Source organism: Dendrobium catenatum, unplaced genomic scaffold (genome assembly GCF_001605985.2).
Source record: "Dendrobium catenatum unplaced genomic scaffold, ASM160598v2 fragScaff_scaffold_1686, whole genome shotgun sequence".
Taxonomy (NCBI): domain Eukaryota; kingdom Viridiplantae; phylum Streptophyta; class Magnoliopsida; order Asparagales; family Orchidaceae; genus Dendrobium; species Dendrobium catenatum.
In genome coordinates, this window is record NW_021320148.1 from 130,087 (window position 1) to 157,473 (window position 27,387).

A 27,387-nucleotide genomic window follows, 5' to 3' on the forward strand; every position below is an offset into this window, starting at 1 on the left:
CGACCCGGTGGTTCCGCCCGTAGCACCTCTACCCGGTTGGATAGAGGCGACTGACGCCTTTAGCTCCTTGTACTTTTGTTCCCTCGACTGGTACCGTTCCTCATAGTTCATGCAAATATAAAGAAGAAAACAAAGAAAACAGGGATTAGAAAGCACATTTAATAATTAATAATAAAATAATTGAAGTTTACTGAAATAAAAGACATATCTTTCTTCGGGCTTGAACATCAGTTCTGTTTATTCTACTTTTGAAATCCTTTCACTTTCAACACTTACCTTATAATTTTTTAACATTCATTTCTACTATTCTAAATTTATACAATTTTCACAAAACAAATACCTTACCTTTCACACTTATACACTTCTCTCATTCCAAAATCGTATTTTACATTTTTCTTTATCAAAATACTTTTAAACATTTCAATATTCAATACACCTTTCAACATGTATTACTTCTTAACACATTCCACTTTTCAAAAATGACTTTTATACTTTTTAAACCATACACTTTTCAAAAATATACATACTTTACTTTCAAAATCTGCACATCTCACCTTTATACATTTCACATCTCAAGTCAAAAATAGATCAATCTTCAAAATTACTTGATTTATTTCTTCAAAAATGCATATCTTCCATTTTTACCAAAGCATAGACTCTTTTCATATTTCAAAAATATACAACTTTTCAAATCATATAATTCACCTTTCAATATACACTTTTTTATTTCACTTTGTTCTCATATATAAATTACCTTTTTTAAGATACATTTTATTACACTTCTTCAAAATATACTCACTTCCACGAATTTATTTTCATTTATTCACATACACATTTTAGCTTTTCAAAGCATTCATATTTTACAAAATAAACATAAGTTCCACTTTTCCAAAACAAACACAATTTTCACCTTTACACATACTCCACATTTTGGCCTTTCAAAAACATAAAATTCGTTTCACTTCCCACTTTCAAAACAAACACCTTTTGTTTTCTAAAATCTCATAAATTCAATTCTCAAACTAAATACACTTCTCTCTTAACAAGCATTTGCTATTACTCATGAAACGAAGGAAAAGCTTATACAAGTTTCACGCCATCTATTCTCTTATTGAACTTGTATACATGGTATTTAAAGTGAATAGTATTAAACATATGTATATTTCTCTACTGAACACTAAGCTCATGAAGTTTCCAAACATCACATCTTACAACTCTTATTGTTTCAAATACTAAAAGCCCCTCCCCCCCTTTTTTTTTATATATATAAAAAATAATAATAATTAGTACAACAATGCTAGTGAGATCAAACTGAATAAGTATATGATTCTACTTATTGTGAAAAATGAAAAGTATGGTGGCCAATAACATTTCGTGATTAAAAAAAAAATTTGCGGTTAAAGATTACAATTATTTTGATATCAATATGAAATAAGGATTTAATAAAGTATCGAAAAGCATATTATATCAAACCAAATATACGTCGCATCATATGGAAATCCAGAGAATTATGTCTATTCTTTTAATAGAATAAAATGGAGAATGGCACAAGAAATCGAAAGCCAATCCAAATCTAAATAACACCTCCATGACATAACCATTCATTCTAAAAATAAGATCATAAATGTCAAGAGGAAGAAGTAGAGAAGAAAAGGATTACCTACAGCGAAGATGATCGGCGGTGAAGCTAAATCAGTAGAGGCAGGGGCTTCCAAACTGTAGGGTAGGAAGAGGCGAGTCTTCTGTATGTGCGAATGCAAGAGAAGAAGCATGTGGATTTTGACCTGGATTATACGAATAGAGAGCGACAGAGAGCAGTTCGCCTGGGCCGAACGAACAGAGAGATCTAGAGGGCTTGATTTGCGAACTAGTAGTCCGTAGGTAGAGAGGTCGTTTCTTGCGAACTAAATGAGAGGAGGGAGTTCGTGCAGTTTCCCTTAGTTTGATCCGGCAAGAGAGATGATCGAGGGAGAAGCGACGAACTTATACCAATGAGAGCTTAGGAGTTTTCGAAATGGAGAGGTGGTTCTCTCTGGGCTTCACGCGATACCTGGAGGTGATGGGCTGAGGGCGTTCGGCTGAAGGCATGCGAATGAGAGAGGCGAATTGGGAGGAGGCTTCGTTCTCTGTATGCGAATCAGAGAGTCGTGAGGGAGATGGATTTTCCGAAATATGAGAGTAAGAAAAAGAGCAGTTTCCAACTCAAGGAGAAGAGGAGCCGTTCGCCAATTAGAGGGGAGAGGGAGCGGTTCTGAACTGGAGAGAGGCGGTTGTTGGGATGCTTCGTGCGAATGGGAGAGAGCAAAACCGAGAGAGAGTAACAGGCTGGGGGATTTCACAAATTAGAGTGAGGGAGAGAGAGATTATGGGAAGGTTTGAACCGGTTTAATCTAACCATAAATTAGGTTTAGGTTAAGTCAACTCTAGATTTGAATTTTAGATTAAGAGATAGTTATTAGAATATATTTTGGTTATATATTTAACAATATTTTGAAACATATAAATGATTTATTTCAATAAAATTGATAAATTTAAATTAAAATAAAATTGATGAACATTTTTAAAATAGATCAATTTAAATTTGTTTATTTAATATAATTAATGGAGTTGGCTCGTGACGAATCAATCTGAACTAACTGTGGCTATTGTTATTTAAAATGAACTAGAGTCTAGTCAATTTGATTTAATTTTGCTTCGATTGGTGAATTGATTTTGATTCGAATTGAGTGGTAGGTTTGAGTCGATGCTACGTCAATGAGCGTCCACCTAAGAGAAATCCTACGGGTGCGGCATCTACACTAGGCTACGAAAACCTAGGTACTAGAGTCGATTCCGGGGAAATTGACCTCGAATAATGATGTCAACAATAATCAACAGATAAAACTAATTATCTTTTCACATAATACTTAAATCTTTAAATAACATCAGAATATTATTTTGATTATTTTGATTGAATCCGATGGTATCCGATGTCTTAATTTGTTTCTGGACGGGGTATCTGATGATCATATGTAACACTTTTGTCAATTTTAAATTAAAATGATGCCATATTAAAAAAATAATCATTATTAATATTTTAATAACAATTTTATAAATGAAATAATTTAGTGCAATGTATAGTGCCTCTCATTAAAAAAAAAAAACAATCATAGCAAGCTTACCCAAGCCCACTCAGTATTGTTCCTCTCCGTCTCTCGCTTCCCTTTGACGGCCCAATCTTTACCACCACCGATGTACGGCTACACCGCTGCAACCCTAGACGTAAGGTCCAAATGCTCCCTTTCCTTTTACTACCTTTCGCTCCCCAACGATCAACAGCTTTATTGCCACCGTCCATGCTGCCACTTCTCGGTAAGCTCTCGCATCCTCGCCGGGCACCTCCTCGGCTTGTACTTTCCGATCCCTTCCAAAATCCCCTTCCACGCAGGCCGCCGGAGGGTTAGGGTTTTATACGGGATTCGTGATTTCAGCATGACGGAGCTCTTGGCTGAATCGGCCGAGAGATTTCCCGGTCTGGGGAAACCGCTCTGGAAGAAAGGGAGGAGGGAAATCCATGTCGAATCGATTGAAGGTGAGCGCCGGATGTCGCGAAATGAAGGAAAAACGGGGGTATGCTCCTCTTGGAGTGATGGGTCGAGCTTGACTCGCGATTCCGAACTTAATGAAGTTAGAAGGAGAAGCGTTGGTGGAGAATCCCTGACTGGTTATGGTTATAGAAATAAAGATACCAGATTTGATACGGTCAATGTGTCGGATGAGGAAGTTCAGAATGTTGATGACCCTTGGGGAGAGAGGCGTAATTCTTCGCAGAGGGATGTTGTCCTTCATTCAAGAAACGATGACTCTACGAAGAGAAATGATAATTTTAGGCGATTCAGAGTTAAGGATGTAGGGAAGAAGGTTGATCAGAGGGCCAATTTGTCTCAGCAAGTGAATATCAGAGAAAGTGGGTCAGACGGAAGATCGAAGATGGTTGCGAGAATATCTGAGCTTCAGTTGGATGATGTCAAGCGAACTTCAGTTGCAGCTAATGTGAGGAAGATTCAGAAAGGGGAGAGTTCAGCTTCTGCTACGCGGCAAAACAATGCCATGGATCATCAATTGGCTGGGTATGATCAACATAGAAGAAGTTCAGAGAAACAAAGCAAAGTTGCAGATATTCAGAGTGCCGCTTATCCGCATAAAGATTTTAATGAGACAAGTACCAGAGATAGGGGGGAACGAGCTTACTTGGAGCAAAATTTAGCTCAGGTGTCTCGTGATAAAAGAATCCACCATGATCGACGAGCACTAGAGCAAGATGAATCTAGAAGAAACACCCAGAGGATTAACGAGGTTTCATTGTTTCATGGTAGCGAGTCTAGTGACCTCGGGAGGGCTTCACGTATTGGTGACAGAAGTTCCATGGGAATGGATGCGATTACTAATTTGGTTCAGGATTCAAGTCATGCGATCACTAATTTTGTTCAGGATTCAAGTCATGTTTCCATAAATAAAAGATCTCAGGTGAATACGGAAATGTATTTGTCTGTCCAAAACAGATCTGAAGGAGATGAAAAGATAATCATGGAAGGGAATTCAATTCAGTTGGGAGGAGGTGAGAGAAAGCAGATTCATAGAGGAATGTTAGAGCATGATGAGGCAAGAAGAAAAACAAAGATGCTTAGCGAGGTTTCAGAAGTTCATACTGACAACATGGAAGCATTTTCCCTTGCCAGAGACAAAAGAGGGATGGAGTTTGAATCCTATTTTGTTGAAAGTTCAATTCCTGCTACCAAAGATAAGGGAACCCAGGTAGAAATGCATGATGGATGTTACGATCAGATTGAAATGGCCAGATTCAATGCAAATAACATTGTCAATGCAGTCAGCTCATTGAGTCCTCCAGTGAACAGAGTTGATCCACAAGAATATGACACCCTTCTGGCTTCAAATCCGGTTTCTAGCTTAAGAGAGCGAAAGGACCAAGCAAACAAACAGGCTTATCTTCTGTATGATGCAAGAATGGAATCTGAAAGGGATAGTAATGAGTGCGATCTTACAAGAAGCAATAACAGAAGGATTTCTAACTTGCAAGAGGCCTATAATTCCAGAATAGAGAAAGAAAAAGAATTTTACTCAACCGTAACCTCTTCATTGGTATTGTCTCGAGAAGAGGAGATAAAAAGAAGCTCCTTTACTGGTGAGAGCTCCCAATCTGCATCAATGGGACTTACTTCAACAGTGAGTGTAACCGGTATTTCTAGTTCTCAGCCACCTTACAGTGAACTAAATTATGATGCTGGTTGGATTGGTTACCAAAATATCCAACAGGACACAAATGATTCTGCCGGAAAATTTGGTAAATCCTCTGCTCCACATGCAGTCGATTTTGTTGGCGAGCTACAGAAGGAAGTAACCGCTCTGAATGAGTCGGGAAAGACAACCAATATATCTGCTGGAATTCAAGTAGGAAAACCAGGTTGGAACGAAGTTCATGCAACTTCAAGAATAGAGAATCAAAATGAAACTTCCTCAGCAGAAACCTCCTCTATAGTGTTAACTCAAGAAAGAAAGGAGAGGCATAGTAGCCTTCTATTGGGAGAGACCTCGCAGTATAAAACTATTCAAATAGCTTCAACTGGAAGCTTAGGTAATGTTTCTAATTCTGTTAAAAGTTACACTGAAGCGGATAGCCATAGTGTTAGGGATGGTATTTTCCATTTCACTCACGATGAAATTGAATCTTCCAAACGATTAGATAAATCTTCTGCTTCCCATGTAGATGAATTTGTTGAAGAGATACAACAGGAAATAATGCCCATGAAAGAGTCTGGGAAGGAGCTTAATGTATCTACTAGATTTAAAATTGAAGAGACAGGCTGGAGAGAGAGTGAAGCAACTGCTGGTATGCAAGTCGGTGAACTCACTGAGAGCAGAAGGTATGGAGATGGCGGACGCATCAAAGAAGGCAGGAGATTGTCTTCATCTGGATCGGGAATGAGGGGTCCCTCTGATGAGATGTGGGGTGTCGAAGTCCTATCTTCTCAGGAAACTTCTAATGCAGAAGAACCTGAAGAGAATTCTTCAATATCAGGAGCAATGGATTTAACAACTCCTACTCTAGAAACTGCTATCACTAGGAGGTCTCCCAGATCTTTGTGGTCATATGTTGTAGATATAATTCGGATGAGTTGGGTTTTGCGGGGACATTCTAACAGTTCAACATCAAAATCTGATAAAAGAGCTTCATCAAATGAGTCTTTAAGCAGCGATGCATGGTTTTCTGGCCCTGGGCAAGAGGAGGATGGGGCTGGGGATGTGCCCCAGAATACAAAACAAACTGGCTTGGTAAATGAACCAGGATTGTTGAAAGAATCAGTTAAACTTCGTTTTAATGAATCAAAAGAAGGGGATATGTTAACAGTGATAGAAACAAATTCATCAATCCCATCAGATTTCATGATAGGTGGCTTACAAGCCAGCAGGACTGCTACCTCATCAATAGAGGCAGAAAGCCCACCGCATTCAATATCAAACCAAGATATTCTTTCTAGTGTTATGATAGTTGAGCAGCAACCAGCATCAAAATCTGATACCGCATCGCCTTCCATTGTAGACAATGTCGAGTCAAGAGTAAGGGATAAGGTGAAAGTGTTGAAACCAATTTCATCATTTCCAGCTGCTGTGCTGAGGGTAGGTTTCTCATCCGGTATAACTCAAGCATCAGGTGCAGAGCTGACAGAGGCTGCACAAGTAGGGGAAGGTAATAGTTCTAGTTTGGAAAATATTGTGCAACCCTCAGCATCAACAGTTAATTCAGCGTTACCTAGGATTACTGATATTGAAGAAGTTGATAGGCCTGGAAGCATTCCAAAGCTGGAATTGGATCCTTTCAGTGAGAAGCTCCCTGAAGTTGGTGGAACTAACGAGGCAGGGATAAAGCGAAGGAAATTTCAAAGGAATAAGCAAGTTCTAAGCGAGCAGTTTAGTGAGTGGGAAGAAGCATTTAAGCGAGAAAATGAACAGAAAAAGCTTGATGAGCTTTTCATGAGGGAAGCTATTTTGGAAGCCAAGAAGGGTGCTGATACATGGGAAGTACCTGTTGGTGCTGTGCTGGTGCAGAATGGGAAAATCATTGCTCGTGGCTGCAATATGTAAGTGCCTTAACGAACATTCTTTTTCTTCCCAATTCTAATCTATAGAGGATAAAAATCAGCCAAAACTATGGGCTTGATACATGTAGGGTTGAAGAGTTGAGAGATTCAACTGCACATGCTGAAATGATTTGTATCCGTGAAGCCTCTAATCTTCTCAGAACTTGGCGCCTTGCTGTATGAGTCTTCCCTGGCACCTTCATGCATAATTTTGATAAGATTCTTTTCTCATAGACTTATTCTCAACTGTTACTAATTGTGTGGTTTCCATGACACTTATTTTAAGCTTTCCTATATTGTCCTTCATATTTATTTCTCACAAAATGAACTGCTAGATTAGCACTTACAAATTAGGTCAGAGATGCTTAAGATAACTTAATGTTCAAACTTGAACGAGGTCAGTGAGTCTTATGAAAATGTTAGTTGCTTCGGTGATAAGTTGGGATTTTTATTTTGCTATATTTGCTACACAGGAAAACTAAGCTACAATCCCAAATATGGAACATATTCCGTGTAGGTTATAATGCATGAAGTTTGTTTTATGTTCTCAACCTCGTACAGTTATTTCCACATTGAGTTTGAAGTCGTGCTGCATTTCCACATTTATATAACATATTTTACTGACTCCATTATTTGAGCTTATACACTACACCTTAAATGCTCATGCATCATCCATTTATATATGGTATATGTTTCAGCAATAATAGCAACCTTTTGCGTGCTGTTATTTATCTTTTTACATCTTAAATGGTAGCAAATCTTAACTTTCAGCATATGGGCTATATATATTTAATTTTTGTGATTTTCATGTTTTTTCTGTCATACTCGGTCATGTACAAATTAAAAACAAATATCCTTGCTATTTGATCCAATTTGATTTGCTTGCTGACAGTAATACATTATATGAAAGGAATGAGGTTCTATTATTCATCATTAGACTTCAGTTTTTTTGGTCTGTCTTATGAGTCATCAATGTCCTTTCATTACTGCTTACTGCTGCTTGAGGTTTTAAATTTACTTTTCCAAATTCGTTTGCACTAATATACAAGTGAACTTCTATTTTTCTTAGGGATTCTTTCAATTTAACTTATTTTCTTGTATTATCAGAATATTTGGGCATTTATTCCCTTCATTGGATGCCTTACCACATTAATTCTATCAAATTTCTAAAGAAAATAATTTTCATTCTTCAATTTCAACTGCAAATTGTAAAAAGAAGTATCCAAAATAATAATTTTAGAACTGTTTAGTGAATAACTAATGCAACAGTAGCAAGGTGCAGGCATTAATCGAGTTTGATTACCTAGTTAGTTGTTGAATATTTTTTTTTTAGATATAGTTTTCTAGCACTAATTTTCTAAACATTTCTACTTGTGCTAATCCAATGCAAGATCTAGAACCATTGTGGAAGCCTAGACACTCTATCTTCGTTAGTGTCCAACTTTCCAGGATTTTCTCCTCTCTTAGCTCGCTGGAGTAAGAATGGAGGCAAATGAAGTAAAGATAGGGGTCGGTTATTTTTGCATATAACTAGGTCCATGTTGTAGATTTCAACATTTTAACTCCACTTCATGGTTTAAAATTGCGCAATATGAGGCTCGTCATGAGGTCCGCCTTTGCGCAATTCCAGTAAAAAATGCCTCGATGCTTACGCCTCGAGTTTTTTATGAGGCTTGCGCCTCAACTTAGTTGAGGCCCTCCTTGAAGCCCGCCTCGCCTCACTGGCATGAGGCTTACGCCTCACGCTATATATATTAAAACTTACATAAATCTTGAAGTAAAAGTCCGACATTGGACTCTATAGGAGAGGAGGAAGGGGAGGGAGCAATTCACCATAATGATGATTCAAATGAAGAACCCCTTAGTGATTATAGTGCTGATGACTTATGAGTTCTTATGTGATATGTCATTGCTATTTATTTTTGGAAATTGGAATTATATGTTAATAGTGGGATTTGGGAAAGATAGAATCTTGAGTTGAATTATATTTCATGTTGTCTTATTATTGAGATATTTTGATTTCACTTCATATCTTATGCTTTTTTATATTTTATATTATTCACTAATTAGTATATAAAAAAATTATCATTTTATGTTTACGCAATCTTTTGATTTTGAGGCTAACGCCTCAAAACGCCTTGAGGCTTACGCCTCGTCTCACGAATGAAAAACGCCTCAATACCCGAATACGCAATTTTAAACATTGCTCCACTTTTCAACTCTTGCACCCAGATCTCAAATGAATGCAGTTAATTTAAATGTATGAAGATTAAAGAGGCAATTGCTCGCTAAGAATCTAATATTTTTTCATTGTCCTCCAACCTATTTAAAAGGGCATGGATGACCTCATCTATCTCTCATGTTAAAGGGTTCTCATTTAGAGTTAATCTGTTTTCCCTTGAGTTTTAGCCTCTCAGGCATTGGCAACAATGATAGTAGTTTGTTCATGCAGCGCCTCCTCCTTATTGGCTCATCTCTTAACACCTTAAGGAAGCAACTTAGACAGGTGGACCATCGCGACGAGGATCTTCATTAGTTATACTGTTAAAGCTGAGGATAATCATGTTGGGGAATTTGGCATAGGCATGGGTGAGGCTTGACAGAATCCGTAGTTGACTTGGGGGTAATAAATGCTTTGATTAAATGAAATCCCAAGGATTTTTCTGCATCAATGCAAGGAAATAGAAAATCTTATACCAAGAAGGATCTGGAGCAAAAATAGCTTTGTCATCTGATCACCAATGAGGATGGTCCTTGTTGAAGTTGGATAACATTATGATCAAGAAGGCAAGGACCATGAAAGTTTGTCATCCATTTGCTACTTTTTTTCTCACGGTGATTAAATTCATATTAAAATCATTTTATCGCTTTCAATTTTCATGTAAAAGTGAGATTTTAGATTTTGAGAAATATAAAGAAGTTGAATAAATTGGGGAAAAATGTGAAATTTACTCAAGTTCGTCAATACAAAAAGGGGCTTGAGAGTAAGGGGACCAATGTAGATCTGAATCTGCCATAGCATCTTATATGACTTATCACCTGTCAAAGGTTTATGATGTAACCACTTGATAAGCATCGTGGTTTCTGCTGTATCTTGCATAGAATTCATATTGAGTAGGGCTCCAAACAAGTAACCAACAACAGGGTTTAATGCGAACACATGAGCAATAAACACAACATATTTTTTCTGGCACATCTAATTGTGTCATCTCTGTACTCATCATTTGACAATGTTCAATAGGCTCCCAATCAAGGTTTTACTATGCTTCTGAAGACCATTATTCTTGAGGAAGATAGGTTGTCTGAAGTAATGACCTAAAGGCTAGGGTTCATAGGTCATACCTTGTAATGACTAGAGGGGCTCCTTGACTACATCTATCAATGATTATTTGACATGATATACTAGTCAAGTTAGGAAATAGCTTTTCTTATTTTAACCCTATAACTAAAAATTCAAAGAATAGCGTTAAGGAGGACTTTTTATTGCAAATGAACTCCTCAATAAGAAATTTATGCTATATTTCAATAAATTCTTATTCCCGTACCTCCATTATACCCGTTGATTGCTTGAACTGTGATGGCTAATATGCTTTTGGTCAATTTTTGGCAGCAACACTCACAAATACTACCTTATCTTACTTTTTTGTTTTTTCAAGGGAATGATGAGTTGATAATTGGGAGCATTCCAACTTTCTCTCTAAGGAATTTGAAGAAAGAAATCCATTCACATTCCAAGGTTCCAAAAAAAAAAAAAAGAGATTATCGTTAAGTTAAAAATGCCCTCAATTAAACTCTATTACTCGCCATTGGGATGTTGTTGGTGGACAATGATAGTTTGTTTGATGCCCTCTTTTTCTCTACCTTTATGAACTTTGGGTTTATGCATGGAAACCTTCAGCCTTGCTCAAGATAACTACATAGACTTGCAAATAATTCAATAGACATGGATGGGACAACTATTCTATTAGTAACTCTTATAGAGGGATGACAACTATACCAGCCATTTGATAAAAATTATGGTTGTTAAGATAAAGATAACGTACAAAGCTTTTGTTGTTTTCTAAAATAACTTTTTAGTACAAAATTTTCTAATTTAAAAAATTTTGAACTAAAAAAACTGTTTTAATAAACAATAAGAAAGATGTCTCAAATTAAGCCTTAAATTCTTCAAAAATAATGGATTTAGAGAAGTGAGAGGAAGTTTAATGTCATCTTGTATTGCAGGATTGCACCATTGCAATCAAACAATGTCTTTGTGTAGGTTGATTGGGATACTTTTTTTGCTCAATCAAATAACATCATCAGTGAAAACTGTTTGTGATGAGGACATAAACAGGAGATTTTGGCACATGACACCGGAGATGGACGGCCACTATTAGGAGCCTTTACTTTTGATGCATTTTATGTATTGTTTATTTTATATTTCAATTTTTCCTATTTTACCCCTGTGGGTAGTTAGTTTGAGTTGTAGCCCTGATGGCATCTCAGTCTTTAATTTTCTTTTCTCTTTTGATGCCTATATATGAGGTCCTTAGTCTTCTATTAGGGTTAATGCTTGATTAATAAAATATTTCTGATTCTCTTGAGAGCTTGTGAGTTCTTGAGTGGTGAAGTCCCAAGTTGTGGGCAAAGCAATGCCCACCAGTCGTCGGAAGTGTCCCCGGCTCGTGTTTCAACTCCGTCCCTTGCTTCCAACCATCGGCCATCTCTCCACCTTACCTCAAACCCCGACCATCCTTTCTTCCCATCAAACCACCAGCCCCAACCCGACCTTCCTTTTCCTACCCGCCGACCCCCACTACTCTCCCACCCATAGCCGCCGGCCTAGCCCACAACCCGCCGCTCTCTCCCAATCCCTGTCATAGCTGCTGGCCACACTTTATTACCCCTCTTAATGATGATTTCAATCATCATTAGTACTTGCCTAAATTAACCTAAATGATTTGAGAAAGGATTTAATTCAATTTGAACTTCACATACACTCCTAAATTAACCAATCTAAATTAGGAAAGTTTCAAAAAATAAGTCTAATTTTATTTTAAATTAGATTTGATTTCATTATCCTCTTCCTAAAGTGGATTAAGGAATTAGGAAACTTTAAATTCCCTCTCAATTCTCACTCTTTCCCCATGTATGCCGCCGGCCCCTTAACCTCTCCCCCTCTCTTTCTACTCCCATTATTCCTCCTTTGAAATTGAGATTCAAATTTGAAAATTCAAACCCCTTTCCTATTTAACTAAATCTGAAATTAATTTTAGAAATTAGTTGCTTGGCCACATCCCAAACCCTAAACCTAACCTTGCAAAACTAACCCTTCCCCTCCCTTGGCCACTCCTCTCTCCTTCTTCCTCCCCTTAGATTTTCTTCTCTCATGAGGTATATTCCAAGAGAAGAAGAAGAAGACCATCATCCCTACCAACTTTCTTGCTAGTGCATGGCCGATCCTGAAGTAGATCATGACTTTGCATACGATTCTCAAGGGCAGATAGATATTCTTCAATCGCCGTTCTTCGACCCCGAATAGGAGATAGAAGACACCGTCGACGATTACGTCGACCGTATCCTATTCCACTTAGCTAAGACTATTGACGAACAACTACCCTCCTGATGCAGACAACTAAATATAAAAACCAAAACGGAGTACCCAATGGCTAGTAGAACATTTCTCAATTCAATATTTAGCAAGCCAACACCAAACAAACCTTAGTGTTCTCCGTTTTGGTTTTTCTATTTGATTGTCTGCATCACCTCAGGATAGTGGCAAATCGTCAGACATCCATTCGCACCTCCTCCGACAATGACCTTTCCGTGGATCAAGGCATTTGGCATCCTATCTCTTTTGGTGGCATCGTTCGGGTTGCTGAATCCTCTTTCCACTAAGACATTTCAAAGAGCGAGAGTGAGACAAACTCAAGGTAACTTATCTAAATGTTACATGGTGGATTTAAAGTTTATAGCATTTAAGTTTATGTTTATGTTTGACTTTATTTTAAGCTCTAGTGATTATATTGTGTAGCTGATTGCCATAACAAAATTGATATCCTTAAATTCTCTAAACCTCATATGGTGAAACATTAGTTTATTGTTACTTTGCTTAATTCATGTTCTTCTTTATAAATTTCTTACGCAATTCCTACTTTGTTTCACATCAGTTTGGACATCCTTGAGGAATAACATTCTTGCGCTCCCTAATTTTTTGCCATCATCATGGTCATTTGATTTAGAAAATTCACTTGCCCCTTGCACCCTTATTTCATTTCTTAATTAGCAAAATGTGAAATTTACCTGAGGAAATAAAATACTAATCTTAGAAGTACACGCCCTTAATGAGCTCTCGGACGAGCATCGCTAAGTCAATTTAAGAGGAAGATTTCCTCAAGTAGCCACCCTCAATCAGCCATACCAGGTGCAAAAACCAATATAAATACTAATCTTCCCATAATGAACATGGCCAATGAGCCAAATATGTCATCATCTTGACGATAAGATTGAATTTCTCAAGGGTTTTTTTGTTGGTGTTTATCTCATAAAGAGCAATGAGCTCCTCATATCTTAAGTATATCTTTCTTGTTATGTATCTCGTAAGGGATAGAAAAACCATAATAAGTTAGATATTTAGCATCTCGGTATAATTTCTTATGAAAGGTTTTTTATTATTAATATATTACTGATGTAACACTTTCTTTATGCATTAATAAAAAAATTACTTGATATTCCAACTTTTCTTGCTTCTTAATACCAAGTAAAAGCCCTTTCCTTGATTTGAGGGCCAACGAATGCTCCTCCTTTATGGAGGCTTGCCCTAAAACAATAAAACTCCCTCTTCAATCCAAATGACATCTCTAATAGAATTCTCCAAAGTTCTTAGAGCAAATATGTTCATAGATGGTATGAACCAAACCATAAGTTGGGATTTTGTTAGACCGGTCCAGCAGGCCCAAAATCAGGGCTGACCCCTGGTTTATTCCAGGCGGACCACATAGCGCTGTCCTCTATTGTGGGGCCCATTATTTGAATGCAAAATTAATGAGGGTGCAGATATGGAGGGAATTGAAATTGGGAGAGACTATTTAGTAGTTATCATTGTATTTGTATTTTCTAAATAGATGGGGAGGGTTAGGGTTAGGGTTATGTTATGTTTTGCTGAATTTGGTTTTCTCTTAGGTTTGTTTGGGCTATGGCTGTTGGTCAGAGATTGGGAAAGCCAGATCTTCTCGAATTGAAGATCCACTGTATCTTGTTTATTTTCTTCCATATTTCATCAATTATCAAGTTTCTTAGTATCTTGCCTCAAAATTTCTCTCAAATTCTATTTTTATCTTGATGAAATTCCAAATTTCAACCAAGTTATTTTGATTTCTGCAAGTATTTCCTAACAAATTGGTATCAAAGCGCTTTCTTGGGCGGAAAAATAAGCTATTTTCATTGTTTTTACGGTTAGAGCCTAGATCCAATTAATGGTAGCAATGAAGATGGATGCGTTGTAAGGCGAGATAGAACAACTCAAGGTCGGAGTAGAGGAAAAATATTTCGAGGTAGAGGGAAGGCTATCAACCATCAAGAACTGCTTTGAAAATTTTGAAGATATGATGAAAAAGATGCTTGAGATGTAGTCGAAAGTATCACCGATGATTTCTTGGGTGGAACTAAGAAGAAAAGAGATTCAGGAGGACGATGATGAATTGGAGTATTTTCCTTCAAGGACCGCAAGGTGGGACTCTGTTGGTGGGCGGATTAGGGAGGTCGAACACTTTGGGATACTACCCGCGCATGGGGAGAGGTGGAATGGAGGGCATGGTTGGGGGCATTAAAGGGGAGGATGCTCAGGATTGGGTGTACCTGGTAGAATGTTACTTTGCTATCAATGTGTTAATTGAAGGGGAAAAAATCATAGCGGCGGGTCTATGTTTGGAAGGGGAAGCCCTAGCCTGATTCCAATGGAGGGAGGCTTTTTATCTGATTTACTAATGGGAAAATTTAAGGAGTGTATGTTGGAACGTTTCTGAGCCATTCGGAAAGGAGACCTCCATGTGCAGTTCTATACTTTAACTTTGGAGGGGACAGTTATGGAGTACCATAGAAGTTTGAGCTGTTGTTGGGGAGGCTGAGGGGAATCTCTGAGGACAAATTGGAGGGGAATTTCATGAAGGGGCTCAGGGAGGACATAAGCAGAGCTTAGGGTACTGAGAATTATGGGGCTGAGGTAGACGATGGAGCTTGCTCAAAGGGTGGAGAAAAAATATAGGAGGGAGAAGGCCAGTATAAGCAGCACCGTGGGAGGGGCCTATAGGATTACCTCTATAACTCTAGCACCAATAACTTAGATAGTATCCTTTCATAAAGAAGCACCTAGGGAGAAGAGTGTTGGAGTTCACACAAGGGAAACTTCAAGTGACTCACTGAAGCGGAGGTGTAGGAGAAACAAACAAAGGGGTTATGTTTCAGATGTGACGAGAAGTACAAGCCGGGTTATAGGTGTAAGAAAAGAACTCTTCATGTTCTTACTATCTGTGATGACGAGGAAGTTGAGAAGGTGGTGGGAGTGAGGCATTGCATATAGATATGACTGAGGTCTTCTTAAACTCAGTGGTGGGATTCACTACGAATCACACTATGAATGTGAGAGGAGAAATAACAGATAACGAGTAGTGGTGTTGATAAACAATGGGCTACCCACAATTTCATCTCCAAATAGGTTGTAAACCAATTGGGGATGAAACTAGTGGATACAGGGTGCTATGGGGTAATGATGGTGATTGGGAAGATTGAGACAGGTAGAGGGGTGTGTAGGGGAGTGGTCATGATGATACTGGGAATCCAAGTGAGGGAGAATTTTCTCCCATTGAAATTGGGAAAGCACTAATGTCATCCTGCGCTTGAGATGACTGTAGACCTTAGGGGATACCAAGGTGAATTGGGGGACACTAACAATGGAGTTGATGGTGGAAGGGAGAAGGATGGTGATTAGGGGAGATATAGGGATCTCTAAAGCCATGGTGTTTCTAAAGACCATGGTAAGGGCCATGTAGGAGGTGGGAGGAGGATTTCTATTGGAGCTACAGAGTTTGGAGGGGATCGAAGGGGAGGAAGGGGCGATATCCCTCTTTCAGTACGACCGGTTATATAGCAATTCAGTGAGGTTTTTCAGCCACCTCATGGGTTGCCGCCACATAGGGTACTGGTGCAAGCCATTACGTTGAGGGAGGGGTTATCACTAATCAGTGTTTGGCTTTACCGCTACCCCCAGATTCAGATGGTGATCCGGGAGATGTTGGAAGGAGGGATCATTAGGCTGAGCATGAGGCCTTTTTCTAGCCTAGTTTATTGGTCAAGAAGGATGAAAATTGGGGATATTGTGAGGACTATCGAATGTTGAATAAGGAGACTGTGCCAAACAAGTTCGCTATTTTAGTGATAGATGAGCTGCTAGATGAGCATTGTGGAGCGGCGGTATTCACAAAGGTAGACCTGAAGTCTGAGTACCATCAGATTCAGATGAGTGAGGAAGATGTTCTGAAGACATCTTTCAGTAGACACGAGGGACACTATGAGTTCTTGGTGATGTTGTTTGGCCTCACCAACTCCCTTGCTAATTTTCAGCCACTCATCAAATAAGGTGTTTCGACCTTACCTCAGGAAGTTTGTTCTTGTTTTCTTTGATGACATCTTGGTGTAAAGCATGTCCAGTGAGAAGCATCTGGAGCATCTAAGGGCGGTCTTAGAAGTATTGCAGGAGCATCAGTTGCGGGTCAATTTGAAGAAGTGTTGTTTTGCATAGGCTAGTAGGGGAAAAAAGGCTAGTGTGGAGTACTTATAGCATGTGGTATCCCGGAAAGGGGTGGTCACTGATGAGGCCAAGATTGAGGCAATGTTGAAATAGCTTTTACTTAAGAACTTGAGAGAGATGATGGGCTTTTTAGGATTGACTGGTTGCAACAAGAGATTCGTGAGGGGATACAATTCTATAACTTGGCCTCTAACAGAGCAACTTAAGTAAGACAACTTTTTGTGAGGAGATCCAGCCACTCAGGCCTTTGAGAAATTGAAAACAGTCATGACCACGATCCTAGTCTTGGCCCTACCCCATTTCAGCCAAATTTTTGTGTTAGATATTGATGCCTTAGGATATGGATTGGGGGCAATACTCATGCAAAATCATAGACCCATAGCCTACTTCAACCAAGTGTTGATAGCTAGAGCTAGGCTGAAGTCAGTTTATGAGAGGAAATTGATGATTATTTTATTGGCTGTTCAAAAGTGGTGGCCTTACTTGTTAGGTTGAAATTTCATCGTCAGAACATACCAGCAAAACTTGAAATACTTGCTAGAGCAAGGGATGGTGACCAATGAACATTCGAGGTGGCTGTCAAGCTGTTGGGCTATAACTTTGAGATCTAATATAGGTCAGGGCTAGAGAACAAAGCTTCTGATGCCTTATCCAGATACATGGAAAAGTTCCAAGAGTTAGTAGTTTTGGTACCACCAATGTTGGATTGGGCAGCTATTAAGGAAGAGAGTGTATAATATGAGGGGTTGAGGGAGATTTGGGTGGATCTACTAAAGGATGAGAGTAGCCACCCTAGCTATTCTCTAGAAGGGGAGAGACTGTTGTACCATGAGAGGTTTGTGCTGCCATGACCTTAGTTCATATTCCCCATTTGCTGTAGGAATTCCATGTGAGCGCTGCTAGGGGCCATTCTGGTGTGCAAAAGACATGAGATTAGTAGCAGAATTATATTGGAAGGGGATGCATGGGGACCTCGAGCAGATGGTATCTAGTTGTGAGGTTGATAGGAAGTACTTGAGTTCGCAAGTAATTCCTATCAATCTTTAGAAAAACAACAAAAATCCTCCACAAGAATCCACACAACCAAGAAAACAATAGAAAATTTGTATTATTTGATGAAATAGAAATGAAAAATAGCAAGATACAGTTGATCCTCAATTCGAGAGGAGGATCGATCTCTCCCAAATCTCTAGACGCCGCTAAGCCCAAAAGAAAACCTAAATCTAAGAGGTTTTAAATTTCAGCCAAATTCCAGATCCCCTAACCCTAGGAAATCAAACTATTTAATGCATACAAATCAAAAGGAAATCATTAAAAAGTCCCTACATTCAAATTTCCCTCTCCATTCCCTCACAAATCTTTCTAAAAAAGTTCCCTTGGATTTTGCGGCCCGATCCGCCTATGCGACAGGCGGTGAGTTCTTCCTGTTCTCCGCTATAGCCGGGCACATGTGGACCGACTGGACTGGTCTAATCTTGTCCTCAAGGTGGAAAGAAGGAAATTGTTGTTGGAGCACTTGATTAGTAGCAATGGACTGAAAAATGGACTGATATTGGGTTGAATAACTCCTGTCTCTAGTATCTCTTTAATTAATCTTTCGATATCATCCTTCTGAATTTGGGGATGATGATACTGATGAACACTGAGAGGCGAAACTACTTCCTTCAAGATGATAGTATGCTTATGTTTCCGCAGAGGAGGAAAACTCCGATGCGGCTGAAAAAACTCACTAAACTGCTGAATCAATGGCTGTACTAAAAGAGGAGTGTGCCCGCCCTCCTCCAATTTGATTTCCTCCAGCCTATGTAGTTCCATTAGATAACCTTACCCCATCTCTTCTTTGCTCCTCACCTTGGTTTTAAGTGATATCATAGCTTTGGTGAGCCCTGCATCAGCTCCATCGTCAATGCTCCCCAGTTGATCTTGGTGTCCCTTAAGGTCTGTAGCCACTTCGTCCCCAGGATGACATCAGTGCTCCCTAACTTTAGTGGGAGAAAATCCTCCCTCACTTTTAACCCCCTATATGGTCAACACTACTCCCCTATATATCCCCTGATCCATCTCCACATTCCCTATACGCATCATTACTCCATAACACCCTGTATCCACCAATGTCATCACCAATTGGTCCACGACCTGGTTGGAGATGAAATTATGGATAGCCCCACAGTCCATCAATACCACTACCTCCCTATCTGCTACTTCCCCCTTCACCTTTATTGTATGTCGGAGTGAGTCCCACCATTAAATTCTGGGAGACCATCATGTCTAGATGTAGCTTGTCCTCCATCTCTCTCTCTCCCATACTCTCACCTCCCTCCCTAGATTTCTCGTCATCACAGACAGTGAAAACCTGAATAGTGTGATCCCTATACTTGTGCCCTGGAGTATACTTCTCATCACATCTAAAGCTTAGTCCCTTCACCCTCTTCTCCTGCATCTCCCTCTCCATCAGTCTTTTGAAGTTCCCCCCACTTCCTCCTCCTGCTGGATTCTCCCTGACAGTCTCATTAACGTTGCCTGATGTAGGCCCCTTGGTTGCTAAAAGAGTGGTCGTCGTGCTGTAAGAGCCCCCTGAATTGCTACATCTGGCTCCCTTCTCTAGATTTTTCTGATTTTTTACCAGTTGTGCCAACTTCTTGGCCTCTCCCAAGTCACGAGGCATCATATCTTTCACCGTCGCTCTGATATCTGCCTTGAGCCCTTAATGAAGTTCCCTTCGAATGCAGTCTCTTATAATCGCTCCATCCGACTGACTTAGGTGCTCGAACCACTCACGTTAGTCTACCACTGATCCGTCCTGAACCAGTGAAAAAAACTGCTCATAGAATATCTCTCCCCTATCGGTTTGAAAACGTTCTAATAAACAGTTCTTGAATGCTCTCCAGCTTCATATAGGTCTCCTTTGGTCCCTCCATTGGAACCAGGACAACGCCTTCCCCTTTAAACATAAGCATGTTGCTGTCAGTTTCTCCTCATCCGTCAACCCATTGATGGCAAAGTACCTCTCCACCTTGTAGATTCATCCGTAAGCGTCCTCCCCTTTAAAAATTGGCATCTTCAGCTTCCTCACCTTTTGATCTCCCCCTCCCCTGTTTCCCCTTATTCCTCCATAGTTTTCCCCTTCCCAAGTGCTTGGCCCTCCCCAAGTCTTCCGATCTTCCCTTTCCCTTTCATTCCCATACCCTCCTTTGAATCTTCCTCTCCCTTCAAAATCAACAACTCGGCGAGCATAATTTCCTTATGCTCCCAATCAGTACCCCTTTGCTCCTGCCCTCCATACCCACGCATTTCCCCAAACCTACAACCTCTAATCCTCCCTCTAGAAAGGATCCAGATGGGGTCTTCTCCCTTCTCCCTCTACGATTTCCACCTCGTCTTCATTCTTACGAATTTCAGAATTCGTATTCTTTCCTTCCAATCCTTTCACCCATGAAACTACTGATTGGTTATGGATTTCCAACATCTTCTAATCAGCTACTTGCCCTTCCATCGAGGAAATTTTGTCCTCCACCGTCGTCTTTATCTAATTCATCTCCCTTCCAAACATTCCTCCAGCGCGTCTACCTTCTTGGCCACCATAAAAGAATTCTGGTTTCGTTTCAAAAATCAGCAAACGTTCCTTCCTTCGGATGAAAATTTGCCGCTGATATTTCAGGAAATCATCCCCCAATGGTCCCAAGACTTGCTCTGATACCAATTTTATAGGAAGCACTTGAGTTCGCAAGTAATTCCTATCAATCTTTAAAAAAATAGCGAAAATCCTCCACAAGAATTCACACAAAACCAAGAAAACAGTAGAAAATTTGTATTATTTGATGAAATAGAAACAAGAAATAGCAAGATACAGTTGATCCTCAATTCGAGAGGAGGATCGATCTCTCCCAAATCTCTAGATGCCTCTAGAGCCCAAAAGAAAACCCAGTTCTAAGAGGTCTTAAATTTCAGCCAAATTCAAGATCCCCTAACCCTAAGAAAACAAACTATTTAATGCATACAAATCAAAAGGAAATCCCTAAACAGTCCCTATATTCAAATTTTCCTCCCAATTCCCTCACAAATCTTTCCAAAAAAGTTCTCTTAGATTTGGCGGTCCAATCGGCCTACGTGATAGGCGAAGAGTTCCGCCTGTTCTCCGCCTGAGCCAGTCCCATGTGGACTTGCTAAACCAGTCTAACAGAGGTATGCAAGAGAAACAAGTGCATTGCTATGGCTCCAAGAGGGTTACTTCAACCCCTGACTCTCCCAGATAAAATATGGGAGGAGACCATGATGGATTTCTTAGACGGACTACCCGATATGAGGGGTTTATAGTGATTCTAATGATGGTTGACAGGTTAAGAAAAAATGCTCATTTAATTCCCTTACAACACCCTTACATGACAATGATAGTTGCGACAACATTCATCAGAGAGGTGGTCATATTGCATGGGGTTCCAAAGTCGATAGTTTCTGATTGGGATAAGGTATTTCTCATACATTTCTTGAGAGAGTTGTTCAGGCTGTAGAGAATAGCTCTAAAAAGGGACGTCGCTTACCATTCTCAGACAGACAGACAGAGGTAGTAAATAGGAGCCTAGAGACTTACCTGTGGTATTTTGCTTCAGAGACACCTTGCCTGTGGGCCAAGTGGCTATCATGGGTAAAGTACTTGCATAACACTTCATATCATTCAGCTTTTCAGATGACTCTTTTTAAAGTGTTGTATGGAAGAGACCCTCCACACTTGGTACATTTTGGACAAAGGAGCACACCAATCTCTTCAGTAGAGCAGTACTTGGAGGAATGAGATTGGATATTGGAAGAATTGAAAAGGCACCTGTTGAGTGCACAACAAATTATGAAGAAATAGTCGGATGGACACATGATGGATATCCCATTAGAAGTAGGGGATAGGATGTTCTTAAAGCTGCGGCCTAATAGATAGAAGACAGTCACCAACAGGAGGAATGAGAAGCTGGCCCCCAGGCACTTTGCCCCTTATGAGGTATTGGAGAAGATTGGAGCATTGACGTATCACTTGAGATTACCCTCTACCATTGCTATACATCCAGTGTTCCACATGTCAAAACTAAATAGAGCTATTGGGGATCATGCAATTAGCTCAAAGTTACCTGCGACACTAAAAGAGGATTTAAAGGTGATTTTAAAACCTCTGGAGTTGAGAGGGGTCCGATAGGGGGAAGAAGGGACTAAGGAGGTTCTGATAAAATGGAAGAACTTACTGGACTATGATGCTACCTGGGAGCCATACGAGAGGGTGAAGCATCGTTACTACACGCCAGCTGACACAAGGACCGGTCCAGCCTGACCAAAACTAGGGCCGGCCCTTGTTTTATTCTAGGAGGACCACACAGTCGGCCAGAGATTGGGAGAGCCAGATCTTCCTCTCGAATTGAAGATCTATTGTATCTTGTTTGTTTTCTTCCATCTTTCATCAATTATCAAATTTCTCTAGTGTTTTGTCACCAAATTTCTCTCAATTTCTGCTTTTATCTTGCTGAAATTCCTAATTTCAGCCGATTGCTGCAAGTATTTCCTAATAGATTTGCCCTAGTTCTTGGAGCAACTTTGTTTAGAGATGATACAACGCAAATTAAAGCATCTGGCAAAGCTTTAATCACGCTTGTTGTAGTCCTATCATACAATATACTGAAGACAATATTCTTTATCTATATCGTTCATAGTATGAAGCCTGTTTGTTCAAGAGATCGCAATTTCTTGACTCATGGTTGTGGGCTTCATCCAAGTAGAGATTAATTTAGCTTTTTGGTATAGAAAATCCTCGATTTTGCATTTTCTTGTGCCCAAAATCCTTACCATTGAATTTGTAGATTTTCACCCTTTTCCTTGGATGACATTGTGCCCACTTTTGCTACAAAGACCTCAAGTCCAACGTTGATTCCACATGCTGGAGAGTAGTGCACGACTGCATGCATGAGAGCAATAACGGACATCATGATAGGAATTAAATACACCAAGTAGAACGCAACAAAAGAAGAATCAAGAACTATTTTAAGTGGCAAAATTGTCCTACATCTGCGGGCATACAATTAGATGGTTATTCCACTAGCTCATATATAGGATACAAATTTTCTCCTCACTTTTTTCTTCAATACATTTCCCTTTTTCTTTATCCCATCTTTTTCCCCTCTCTCTCTCTCTCTCTCTCTCTCTCTCTCCCCCCCCCCCCCCCCCCCCCCCCCCCCCCCCCGCTTGATAGAAATTTTTATCATTTTAGAAAGTTCAATTTTTTCCTTTCACATTTTTCACTCTCTATCACATATTTTGAATGCAAAAGATTTAAAGTAGCTAAAAGTTCGTAAAATGTTTTGTTTATAATTTATTTCCTTTTTGTTTTTGTTTTGTGAAACAAAATACCCAACTGATTTCCCTTTTTACTGTCCTAAGAAACCAACATTAGCCCTTTAAGAAAAATAATATTGAGGTTTTCCTTCTATTACCTTCTCCTAGCCGTAGTCATTCCTGTTACGGCTCCTTTGATTTGACAAGCCTTCTGTCTTTGTTGCTCCATGTTGGTTGCGTCTTTCCTCACCAGCTGGCCACTCTCACTAGCTACGGGTTATTGCTACTCCAGCCACGTGCAAGAGCCCACAACACATCCTTGAAACAAGAAGCTGTAAGCCACCCCACCCTTTTCATCTACCAATGGCCCTAATATCCTCGTTAGTCAACAGAGAGTTGTTGATATTCTCGTCACAACTCTGAGTTTGTAGCTTTGAATTTGTTATCGACATCCAAACACAGTGAACCACCTGGGTTTCTTTGAGCTTCTTCTGCAAACCGTCAATAGCCACAACCATCGACCATACTCCAATCAACATTCTTTGGCCAAAGAAGACCTGACGTTCTCTGGACAAAGACTTACCACCGATTGTGTATGGAGCAATTCTAGAGAAAAATACACTGCAATCCGAGGAAATTATTAGGTCCGGACACCAGACCTATTTTTAGGTCCGGATATCCACTTAAAATTTGCCACGTGTGCTGCACTTTGCTTGCGCTTTGACTGCACTTTACCTGCGTTTTACTTGCGCTTTTGACGCGTTTGACTTAAAATTCCGTGGATACGTATACATTCTACACGTCAATATTTTATTGGACACCGGACGTAGATATACGTCCGGTGTTCAGACCTAATAATTTTCCCTGCATCCGAGCAGCTTAAGTTTTATGGATATGAGAAAATTGATTGAACTTGTAATGAATTTGGTTGGAATTTAGGTAAGAAATTTGATTTGATTTAACAGATACATTTAAAATCTGAACAAATTTGATTCAGATTTGTAGTGAGGATTTGGTACTGGAACCCCGCTACTGCTTTTTAGAAAACTAAAGATGGGCATGCCAATTGATGAATCTAGCAGTATTTAAACTATCTCAATATTTGCAAGAGCCATGAACAATTGAGATATTCTTTTAGAAGTACCCTCCATAGATATAAAGTAAGTGCTTTGTGTTTAATCCGTTATATACAAGATGGCAGCAGTTAAAGAATCTGTTTCTGTTTTTCCCTGAACATTTCCTTTCCTTTTTTTTGGGATTTTTACATACCTAACACCTAAAACATCTCTATTTACTTATCTCACACCTAAATTTTAGTTTTTACTATTTTACCACCGTAAATACCTGCTGTTCATCAAATATAACACTCCGTCTGCTCAGTCAAAACCAATTCGCGAAAACAAAGTTTTGCGTTGGAAATAGCTCTCGGAGCAGCTCTCTCGCATTGAATAGAACCTCCATTTTGAGAGACGGAGTTGATGCCCTTCTCTCCTTCGCGAAAACAAGGTTTTCGCGCATGAGAAACATTTCTGATCAGCTATCTCCCCTTCTCTCCTTCCCATCAGAGTGAGGCTCATCTTGCCACGCTGGTGCTATGAAGGGCCAAAGAAGGTAATTTCTTTATTGAGAAGAAGAAGATTTTTATTTGTGGAAGAAGTGATAATGACTTATCACCAAAATGTTCTCAGTAATATTTGTCATCAGCTATGAATTTTTTTGTGTGAATGAAATCATTTTTCAATCAAAATTTTTTACCATGAAAAATCAATAATCCACTTATGAATCTCCATCCATATCCCCTTTAAGCAATGAATCCATGTTTAAGCTGATAGGTGATTCTATAGATTTCCTTCTTGATATGTATTTTTGTCTTTAAAATCCTAAACGTAAAAATTTACTCATCTATCCTGAACATTCACAAGAAACTCCCGAATAGGCAGCAAACGCAAACACAAGAATATGGAAGAGGAAAAGAGAAGAATGGGGAGAGTTCACCTTGCTAAGTAAGGAGAGAGAACGGTTAGGGAAAGTCGGCGGTGTCGGCTAGGGTTGGCGATCGGCGAGAGAGAGAAGGAAATGAGATAAGGCCCTTGGAGTTTCTTGCGAAGAAATAGCAAGTCGGAGGGTTTGTGCTATCGGGAGGGTTTTGACGCAGTGGAAGACGGAATGGTGATGAAGTGGTATTTTAGAAAGCAAAATAAATTTTAGGTGGTATGAGTGTAAATAGGCAAGTTTAGGTGTTGGATGAGTAAATAAGAAACCTTTAAGTGTTAGGTATGTAAAAATCCTTTTTTTTTTTTGCAGTCTTTCTTTTCATGTTGAATATGACTAGCTTGTTGTTTTCCTTGTTATAATGTTTATTTTTGAAAAAACTCTTCTTTGCAAGATAGGTAATCCTCATGATAATACTTGGTTTTGAAAAAACAAACTGATCTTTTGGCGGGCCACTCCCAATCAGGCTATAGTGGATTTCTTGTATGATAAATCATTGAAATCTCTACCAACTCGTACTTCATGCAAGCAAGCATGTCGTTGTAGATGATTATGTATATCAGCGTCTCAATTTGACTTTTGGACAAGAGTCCGGATCAATGAAAACATGGATGATGATTGATGGATAAATTGCTGCAAAATTACTGAACTATTTTTAAATAACTATTTCTATGTCCATAATTGAAGAAAACTGTCTTATAATTAATGCAATCTTTTTTTTTTTTAAACACTTAATTCTTTTGATCCTTTATTATCCTTCTCTTTTTTTTTTCCTTGTATGCATTCTTGTATAGAAATTTAAAGGCATTTTTGTATAGTTTTTCTCAGACTTTTCTTTTCCTATTACTCTGAAGGAAACAACCCTTTATGTTACACTTGAACCGTGTCCTATGTGTGCTGGTGCAATTCTTCAAGCGAGAATTGATACAGTGGTGTGGGGAGCTCCCAATCGATTGTTAGGAGCTGATGGCAGTTGGGTCAGGTCCGTGCATCTTAAACTAGAGTCTTTTTCATGCACCAAAGCATACGTGTACCATATAGAATGTTTGTTATATGAAGTTTAGGAATGAAGCAGGCCACTTCAGCTAACAACTAACTTTTTTTGTGTGTGAATATTGACCTTGTATAGAATATCTATGTAGTCTTTGTGAGTCCATTATCTTGATTATTTCCTTTTTGGCTGCCTATACAGGCTATTTCCTGGGGTTGATGGAGGAAGCCATAGCATGAATCCTCCAAGCCAGATGGTTGGACCTGTTCATCCTTTCCACCCAAAGATTATAATAAGACGAGGGGTCCTAGAAAGTGAGTGTGGGGATGTTATGCAGCAGTTTTTCAAGCTCAGGAGGAAAAAAGATAAGAGGCCCGAATCTTCACCACCACCGTCATACTTTCCATTATCAAATCGCCCAACGAAGTTCTTTTCCAAGCTGCATAACATCTTCTGCATCATGTTTTGCTTGTAGCATTTGCAATTTTTTTTTTATCTCATCTGTAAATTAAAATCACACTATTATGAATAATTATAAGTAGTCTAGTTAATTTATTATCATATTTATTTTGCAAAGCAGTACTTACATTACTTGCTGATGTAGTTTATTTAGTTCTTCATATTTTGAGTTAACAGTACTAACTTCTTTTTAATGATGCGTAATTTTAGCAAACCAGTTCTGGATCTTGAAGAATTGAAGCTGAAAAAAGTATGTGAGAATAACGTTTCTGTGAATGCTCTTGCAAATGATGCTGTCACAAGTAATCTTGATGCTGAGACTAATCACGATTCTGGAGTTGCTAAAATATATGATGGAGATAAGGTTATGATTCAAAGTGAATTAAAAATGAAAGAAGAATCTGACAGAAATTCTGAAGCTGTGGTAGTACGTTCTAATGCTGTTAAAATATTGGCTGACAACGCATAGTTGAAGATGTTCTTAATAATGCTATTATTTTTTAAAGTATGGAAGCTGCTGCTTTAAAAATCTATTCTGATGAAGTTGAAGTTATTGATGAAGTAGAAGTTCCTAATGATGATACTGAAGTTTATGTTCCTGCTGATAGCAACGAGAATAATGTTTTCAGTAACTCCAGTTCAAACTAATACTCCAATTGTTGTTGATGCGAGCTCTTCCAAGAATGGTATTCTGTTTGATCCACAAGAATGTTAAG

General features: G+C 39.1%; 1 protein-coding gene across 4 annotated transcripts; it reads left to right on the plus strand.

The window, feature by feature from the left end:
• Window positions 1–3,127: 3,127 nt before the first annotated feature.
• On the plus strand, window positions 3,128–27,387 carry LOC110093942 (tRNA(adenine(34)) deaminase, chloroplastic). Of its 4 annotated transcripts, XM_028701404.1 has the most exons (5): window positions 3,128–5,632; window positions 5,765–7,136; window positions 7,226–7,313; window positions 26,076–26,203; window positions 26,414–27,387. In XM_028701404.1, exons 1-5 carry the CDS (start codon window positions 3,232–3,234, stop codon window positions 26,685–26,687), a joined length of 4,263 nt encoding a protein of 1,420 aa, XP_028557237.1. In that variant the 5' UTR covers window positions 3,128–3,231; the 3' UTR covers window positions 26,688–27,387. The 4 variants fall into 4 exon arrangements, with proteins under 4 accessions (XP_028557237.1, XP_020674668.1, XP_020674669.1 ...); XM_020819009.2 differs by having other exon boundaries at window positions 3,128–7,136; XM_020819010.2 differs by lacking the exon at window positions 26,076–26,203 and having other exon boundaries at window positions 3,128–7,136; window positions 26,414–26,580.

Bases quoted from the DNA above. Each gene is read 5' to 3' on its own strand.
- LOC110093942 (XM_020819009.2), top strand. From the start codon at position 3,232: ATGTACGGCTACACCGCTGCAACCCTAGACGTAAGGTCCAAATGCTCC. The intron at 7,314-26,075 runs GTATGAGTCTTC...ATTACTCTGAAG, and splicing joins TCAGAACTTGGCGCCTTGCT to GAAACAACCCTTTATGTTAC. The intron at 26,204-26,413 runs GTCCGTGCATCT...CTGCCTATACAG, and splicing joins GCTGATGGCAGTTGGGTCAG to GCTATTTCCTGGGGTTGATG.